At 50.6% G+C, this 8637-nt stretch overlaps 1 protein-coding gene across 1 annotated transcript; it reads left to right on the forward strand.

Moving 5' to 3' along the window:
* The first annotated feature begins 70 nt into the window (after positions 1-70).
* Positions 71-8586, forward strand: TSFM (Ts translation elongation factor, mitochondrial). Its single transcript, XM_084759208.1, has 6 exons — positions 71-222; positions 334-510; positions 1246-1374; positions 2881-3003; positions 6395-6479; positions 7846-8586. Exons 1-6 carry the CDS (start codon positions 169-171, stop codon positions 8256-8258), a joined length of 981 nt encoding a protein of 326 aa, XP_084615334.1. The 5' UTR covers positions 71-168; the 3' UTR covers positions 8259-8586.
* The last annotated feature ends 51 nt before the right edge of the window (positions 8587-8637 follow it).

Raw genomic sequence — 8637 nt, forward strand, 5'->3', positions numbered from 1 at the left:
CCCCGCCCCCTTTTGTGAACTGTTTTAATAAGACAAACGAAAGAGGCGATTGCGTTCCTCCGGCCTGCAGGTGGCAGCATCCACGGCTCCACTCGTGCTGGGAGGCGTTTTGTCCCTCGCGCCACGCCGTAGGCCGCCGTCTCGCCTGTGCGCCGGCGGACCCGAGGGATGTCGCTGCTGCGGTCGCTGCGCTTCTTCCGGGCCGCGTGCACCGGCCACTCGGTGAGCGCCCTCCCCTCCCCTCCTCCCGACCCGGGCTCCGCTCCCCTCCCTCGCCCGCCGTCCTGCTCCGGCCGCTTCCCTCGGCTCAACCCTCCCTCGTCCTCCCTCCAGGCGAGGACCGCCCTGCTTCAGCCGTCGCAGCCATGGCCCACGTTTCACGCGGGCCCCTCGATGGCGTCGTCTTCGGCCTCCGGCAAGGAGCTGCTCATGAAGCTGCGGCGGAGGACAGGCTACTCCTTTGTCAATTGCAAGAAGGCTCTGGAGAGCTGTGGCGGCGATCTCAAACAGGTGGGAGGAGGCGCTCGCCGGCCGACGTGGTGCTGCGGCTCGACCTCGCACTCTCCTTCCCTGACCTGCTACTTGCCCAGCGTGGCTACGGCAGAGCCCAACGGGGAGAAATTTGGCCTCAACGCTAGCTTTACCCTTCCGCTTCATCGTCTTCCCTGGAAGCAGTTGACTTAGAAACTCAGCTAACTGTATCCCATGTTTCAGGGGTGGTGGGATATGCTGCCCGGAGATCAGTGTTTGGGTAAAATGTGAAGTCCGAGGCCCTCACACACACACACACACACACACACACACACACTCTGTAACTGTGGGCATTACAGCTAATCCTTTCGTGTTGTGTCAGTGTTGTCTGTATAATGAAAACCACGACACTCTCTCCCGTAGTGGGGTCATGAAGACTGGAGTTATGCATGACGCATTGTGTAGGGCACTTAGTGGTACGTGAGTTTGTTACAGGCTGTGGGGATGCAGAGAACCGTTGGGTTTGGCCATATCTTTTTTGTTTTGTTTTGTTTTTGTTTTTTCGAGACAGGGTTTCTCTGTGTAGCCCTGGCTGTGCTAGACTCGTTTTGTAGACCAGGCTGGCCTCAAACTCACAGCGAGCCACCTCCTCTGCCTCCTGAATGCTGGGATTAAAGGCGTGCGCCACCCGTTCGGTGGGTTGGCCATGTGTTAAGGCGTCATCCCTTTCTAGTTTCTGTGGCTGACTTTTTCCTCTCTGCGTTCTGTTTGTAGGCAGAGGCCTGGCTGCACAAGCAGGCGCAGAAGGAAGGCTGGAGCAAAGCTGCCAAACTCCAGGGGAGGAAGACGAAAGAAGGCTTGATTGGGTTGCTGCAGGAAGGGAACACAGCTGTCTTAGTAGAGGTGCGTCACCATGCTGGGGGAATTCCGCGTTCTAGAAACAGCTGTGTCTTAGAGCGTAAGGTTTGTAGTAGACCCTTTACCTGCTAAAGGAATCTGAGGACCGGAAGTGCTGGTTGGAGTTACGTTCCCAAGGCCTCCGTTATATGTTGGGGTTTAAGAAAAGAAATACTTAGGTGTCTTTGATGGGAAATGGCGTAGCAACCTAGACCATTTTTCCTAAATGTGAGTCCAGTGCAGCCTTGTTATGAATCCGTGGGCTTAACTGGTAGCAGGCTTCCTGAGACGCGGTGATGCGTGCAGCGGAGCTCTGTTCACTCTGCTTCCATCCTGACGCCCCAATGTTCGCTCCTGCTGAAGAACAAGTCGTCGGTCAGGCAGCTGCGCCACAGCCATGGCTTTTAAAAATACCGGAAAGACGCCCGTGGAGGTGTGGAGCCGTGGAACCCGAGGTGGCCGCCACTCAGCCAGTTCGAATCAGTGATGCCGCTGGAGAAGGTGTGTGCCGACTGGATCAGAGGCGCAAAGGAAAAGAATCTGAAAGTGAAAGGACCGGTGCGCGAGCCTACTGAGACACTGAGAATCATAAGAAAAAGGCCTTGTGGCGAAGGTTCCAGGACTTGGGAGTTTCCAGATGAGAATCCACAAGCGACTCATTGACTTACACAGCCCTTCTGAGATTGTTAAGCAGATGACTTCCATCGGTATCGAGCCAGGAGTGGGGGTTGAAGTCACTATTGCAGACGCCTAAGTCAACTATTTTAATAAATTGACTTAACCCTTAAAAAAAAATAGTAGCAAGGTGAAAACTGTGTTCTCAACACTTGGGAGGCTGAGGCAGGAGGATTACTGTGAGGACAGCAAGCCTACAAAATGAAATCCTGACCCCTTTACCCCTAAAAACCAAGAAAGTTAGTAGTTAATGGTATTGTATTACTCTGTGTATCAATGCCTAATAAGTAGAGGATTTGGAGGCGGCTGTGGGGTCATGTCTGGCGAGAAAGTGAGCACAGTAAGGCTTCAGTGAAGGACTGAGGAGAACACGTGATGGAAGTGGTCTGGCGGGAGGGCATGGCCGTGCATGGGTGTGATTCCAGGACTTGGGAGATAGGGGCAGGAAGGTCGGTTCAAGGTCATCCCCAGCATCAAGGCCAGCCCGGGACCTTTTCACAAACTAAAAAAGGTTTGGAGTTGGAAGAGAGTCAGGGCTGAAGTGATCTTGGGTGCGGCCACAGGCAGGTGGTGAATTCGTAGTGAGTCCTTCAGGGTGTTCTAGGATCCTCGTGGGTTTGCAGGCTGTGGCTGGCTCTCTGCCACAGCAACAAAACAGCTCTTCGTGTTTCTGCCTCCCCAGAACTAGGGACCTGCAGCTTTAAAGTCCCGGGCCGTTTGTTTCCGCTGAGTCTGCAGCTTGTTGAGGCAATATCACGGCTTCGTGTCCGACCTGAAGGCAGGTTTAGAAACTGTCAGTAAACAGCTTGTGTACAGCAATATCCATTTACCCCACAGGTAAACTGTGAGACAGATTTTGTCTCCAGAAACTTAAAATTCCAGCAGTTGGTCCAGCAAGTAGCCCGGGGAACCATGCTGCACTGCCGGAACCTGAAGGACCAGCTCTCCACGTACAGTAAGGTGGGTTAAAGGTCGTCTCCAGCTTGCTGAATTTGTCTTCCATACTTTAAGGGTTTTTGTTTTGTTTTGCTTTTTCTTAAATCTTTTTGGGGGTATGTAATGAAGGATCGAACCCAGGAACTTGTGCACATTCTACCAATGAGCTACACTCTTCTTTTTTGGGGAGGGTGGGGGTGGGGTCGGGAGAGAGGGTTTGAGACAGGGTTTCTCTGTGTAGCTCTGCATGTCCTGGAACTCACTCTGTTGGCCAGGCTGGTCTTGAACTCAGAGATCAGCTTGCCTTTGTCTCCAGACTGCTGAGATTAAGGCTTGCGATGTTCCTTTTTTTTTTTTTTAAATCTCTCTTCTCAGTTTCCTCTTTTGTTTAGATTTATTTATTTACTGAGCTTGAGTGATTGTCTGCATGTATGTGTGCGCGCTGTGTGCGTGCTTGGGGCTCGTGGAGGTCAGAAGAGGCTGTGGGATCCCTGGAACTGGAGTTCTATCACCTTATTCTGCTTTATTAACTGTGTGTGTGTGTGTGTGTGTGTGTCTGCGCACGCACACTTGAATGTGGAATCTAGAGTTGACACTAGATATCTCCCTCAATTTCACTCCATCCTCTTTTCTTTTTCTGAGGTGGTCCACTGCATAGCCTTGCCTGGCCTGGGACTCTTTGTAGACCAGGCTGGCCTCACACTCACCAAGATCCTCCTGCCTCTGCCTCTTGAACTCTGGAATTAAAAGCACGTGCCACTATACCTGGCTTCCACAGTATTTTTTAGGACAGGGCTCTGTGAACCTGGAGCTTACCCATGGCTAGTCAGTGAATTTCAGTGATACCCTGCCAAGTAGTGTGAGACTGCAGGAGTGTGAGACCGCAGGAGTGTGCTGTCTCTTCATGTGGTTCTGGGGATCCTGCCCACGCTGCCTTACTTGATGACCCTGAGCAAACACTCCCCAGGCTTCACTTCACTGTTGCTCATCTCTGCCAATCACCTCTTGGCCCAGCTGACAGCAGTAAGTGTTCCAGTAAATCAAAGCTTTGTGTTCATGGCACCCGTCTCTTGTTTATCACAGGCTCCTTCAGCCCTTACTAATCAGAAACCAGAGGCTCTTAATTCAAAATATCACATGAATCTAATAGTCTTTAAATAAATGATCAGGTGTGGGGAGGGAGGGAGGGAGGGAGTACAAGCTACACAGTGAGATCCTGTCTTAAAAAAACAAAAGAAACCAAACATACAGAGAGAGATCACACAAAGCTAAATTAGACAAAATACAAATAATGAACTAAATACATGTGCACTATTTCGCTGGGCCTGGTTGCACAGCAAAATAATCCTTGCACTTGATAGGCAGAGGTAGGTGGTTCTCTGAGTTTGAGGCCAGCCTGGTCTACAGAGTGAGTTCCAGGACAGCCAGGGCTACACAGAGAAACTCTGTCGCAAAAAAAAACAAACTAAAACAAAAGAACAGCAACAACAAAACCAGAACAGGCAAAAAAAAGGTAAAATATTTTGATAACATGTACTCGCTGGTGTGTGGGTGTGTACATGTATGCATGGGCAGGCATGAAGGTCACAGGGTGGCTCGCAGCAGTCTCTCCTGCTCTTTCCCCATGGCCCAGGCTGTCAGGCTTGCCAGCACATGCCTTCACTTACCACTGAGCTGTCTCTCTGGCCCCCTCTTATTCTATTTGAATCCCATTAATTTTTCCTATATAAATTTTTGTTTCATTTGTGTGCACCCAAGTGCCCACCAAGGCCAGAAGAGGATGTTGGATCCCTGGGGCTGGAGTTAAGGTGGTTGTGAGCTGCCAGGCGTGGGCGCTGGGGACTGAACTTAGGTCCTCTGCAAGAGCGCTGTGTACTCCTAACCTGCGCGCTCTCCCCTGCCTTGAGTCCCATTCTCTTCCTTTCTTATTTATTTGTTAATTTTTTGAGGCAGTTTCTCTGTGTAGCCTTGTCTGTAGTGGAAGTCACTCTGTAAACCAGGCTGGCCTCGAACTCCCAGATCTCCTGTCTCTGCCTCTGGCTAGGATTAAAAGTGTGTGCCACCACCGCCTGCCTTTTCTTTTTTTAAGATTTGGTTTCATTTTATGTGTGTGAATGTTCTACTTATGTAGTGCATCACACGTGTGCAATACCTTCAGAGGCCAGGAAGGGCGTTGGATCCCTTGGAGCTGGAGAATTGAACCAGGGTCCTCCAGAAGAGCAGCTGGTGCTTTTAACCACTGAGCCATCTCTCCAGCCCCTGAGCCTCATTGTTCCTTATTTATGTGGATAAGCAGGCTCCTGAGTATGGTTTTATCCTAACTTTATAAATGTATGTTTGCTTCAGGCCCACACGGTGACCTGTGGCGTGCTTTCTCACTCATCATGGGAACACTCTATAGCATTTCCTGCAGATCTCCCTTTGTTGAAACACCGTCTCATGCACACTTGGCCAGCCTTGACCACCTGTGTAGCCGTGGCTAGCTCCAAGCTTCTCATCTTTCTTTCTCCAGTAAGCCATGTTCTACCATGTTCCCCATCCTTTGTCTTTTTCCTAGCTGCATAATATTCTGTTGTGTGGCTGTGCCATAGATTTTTTTTTTAGCTGGTCTCCTGTGTTTGGGCATTTAGGCTGTTGCCAGAGTTCACTGGTTAGAAGTAATTGCTCAAGGAGTAATCTTATGTATACATGCTCTTACAAAAATTCATACTTTTGTGTCGTTGAAAGTTCATCACCAAGGACTGGAGAGATGGCTCAGAGGTTAAGAGCACTGGCTGCTCTTCCAGAGGTCCTGAGTTCAATTCCCAGCAACCACATGGTGGCTCACAGCCATCTGTAATATAATCTGATCTGGTGTCCTCTTCTGGTGTGCATGAAGATAGTGTACTCATATACATAAAATAAAATCCTTTTAAAAAGAAAGAAAGAAAAGGAAGTTCATGAAGCTGGCTGTGGTAGTGCTTGTCTGTACTCCCAGCACTGAGGAGGCAGAGGCAAGGAAGACTTCCAGGAGTGTGAGCTCGGCCTGGGCTACATTGTGAGTTCCAAGCCATTCAGGATTACAGAATGTGACCCTGTCCCCTCAAAACCAGCACTATAAGAGGGAATGTGTCCTCAGACTCCAGCAGTAGAGCTGGGGGCCAAAGGCGGAGTGCAGGCCAGCGTTGCTCTGTCCTTCCCACTGCGTGTGCAGCAGCACGCGCTCCTGGCATCTAGGAACCCCTAAGAAGGTCAGCTAGAGGATGAGCCGAACGCGCTGGGCTGCTGTGTGGCGGCGGCGTTACCAGTTTTGAGCGTCCTTGGCTTGCTGGAGGCTCTTCACCTACTTTGTTGTAACCAGTTTCCCAGACCGAGGCCTGGGCCTGCGCTCGGGTTTCAGCAGGGCAGAACTGCTCACACTTGTCTCCCTGCTCAGGGCTTCCTGAACTCCTCTGAGCTCTCTGAACTTGCAGCTGCCGACAGGGAAGGCTCGCTCAAGGATCACTTGGCCTTAGCGATCGGTAAGTATCTGAGGGTTCTGCAAAGAGGAGGTTACGATCTGCCTCTAAACCTGAGTCAATAGCTGTGATCTCCGCTCAGGAGGTGGAGTAAATAGGAAGAAATATGTCATGTGCATGTATGAAATTCTCAATAATTTTTAAAAGTTACAAGCTCATGTGTCTCTAAGGCAAGAGTATGGGAATATGGGTTGGCTTTTCTGGGGAGCAGTAGACACCAGAAAGAGCTAAAGGAGGCACCATCCGCAGGCTGTAACCACTTAGTATATCATCACTGTGTGACTAAACAAAGGCAGAGACGGTTGAGCACTTCTGTGTGTGTTGTGGGGAAAGGCGCGCTCCTGGTCACTGTGGGGGCCCCAGTGGGGATCTTGCCACCTTTTCACATGTCCTGATGGAGAGAGAGAAGCAAGCTGGATTGGAGTTGCTGGGAATTTTCTGTTGTCTGCAGCTGCTAGTCAGGGCATAGTTCTGTGTGAGCAGCCAGACCAACAGCTGTATTAAGACATCCTAGAAGAAATGGGGGTTTTGGCTTCGTCAGCTCTGGCAATAACTGTTGGGTAGAGTTCTGAACTATTTTTGTATTTACTTGACTTCTGGATCTTTCTGTGGATGGCTTCTAGCTGTAACTGGCTAACTCCGCATCTTCAGGACACCCTGCTGTTTAGTCTCCCGTCTTTTGGTTTCTTTAGGCTTCTCTTGAAAGGGAATCCTGGGGAAACAGGAGAAAATTAGGGTCTGTTTTTGCCTCTCATGAGGTTTTGTGACTCTCATCTTTGCACTTTGGTGAGCAGAGGGTGGGACTGTCAGGCGCCTGCAGTTGGCTTCCTGGTACTCTTGGTTTCCGACCTCCCCCAGGCACTGTGGCTGTGTGTCAGTTGTGCAAGGGAGTGATGGGGTTGGGGAGCTGCACTGCTTTGAGTTGTGATTTCAGCTCTGGCAGGTATCGCTGGGTGGCCGCTTGAATTCTCTCCGCCTGAGTCTAGTCTGGTGAGAACAGCTGGGTTCTGAGTGCCTGCTGTGCACGAGGCACACAGTGCCTTCCACTTGTCGCCTTCTTTATCTCTCCCAGTAACCCTGGGAGGAGGTAGTGTCATTTCCACTGTAAAGATGAGGAAACTAAGGCCCGACAGTTGATGAATGCCCAAGGTCACAGAGCCTCGAGGTGAGCCGGTGATAGCCAGCCTGTCTGAGTACTCCTGGAGGACTCTGCTCCCGTCCCTCCTCCCATTTCCTCCTCAAACTCAAGCTGATCTAGTGCAGGCACAGAAAGGTCACCATGCATACTTGGGCCCCTCTGTGCCACGTAGGTACCACCACAGTCATCACCTTCCAGTGGTCATTTTTTCCTGTTTTCGCTCTTTTATAGGGAAACTGGGAGAAAACATGACTCTTAAGCGAGCTGCCTGGGTGAAGGTGCCGTCTGGGTTCTACGTCGGCTCTTATGTGCACGGGGCGATGCAGAACCCGTCCCTGCACAACCTGGTGCTGGGAAAGTACGGGGCCCTGGTCGTCTGCGAGACCCCCGAGCAGGTCAGAAACCTGGAGGAGGTTGGCCGCCGCTTGGGGCAGCACGTGGTGGGCATGGCCCCTCTGTCTGTGGGCTCCCTGGAGGATGAGCCTGGAGGGGACACGGAGACCAGGATGCTGCCGCAGCCGTACCTGCTGGACCCTTCCATCACCCTGGGACAGTACGTGCAGCCCCAGGGCGTGACTGTTGTGGACTTCGTACGCTTCGAATGTGGGGAAGGCGAAGAGGCAGAGGCAGCGGAGGCTGAATAGGGTTTTGGCATTGGTGGAAATACTTAGTTTAGGTCTGGATCTTCTTATAAGAAGCCTTAATCCCAACACTCGGGAGGCAGAGGTAGATGGATCGCTGTGAGTTCGAGGCCAGCCTGGTCTACAAAGTGAGTCCAGGACAGCCAGGGCTACACAGAGAAACCCTGTCTTGAAAAGAACAAAACAAGAAAAAAAAAAAAAGGTATTTTCTAAGCCTCTTCAACCCTCATATTTTTTTTTGTTTTGTTTTTGGTTTATAATAAAAGTATATATTCATGGATAAAGTTATTAAATAGCTATGTAATAAAGCAGAACTTTTTCATTTGCATAATTCTGGACGCGATTTGAAATGTGTGTGCACATACACCAGGCATGTGTAGTA

Source organism: Acomys minous (genome assembly GCF_964271855.1).
Source record: "Acomys minous genome assembly, chromosome: 15".
NCBI lineage: Eukaryota > Metazoa > Chordata > Mammalia > Rodentia > Muridae > Acomys > Acomys minous.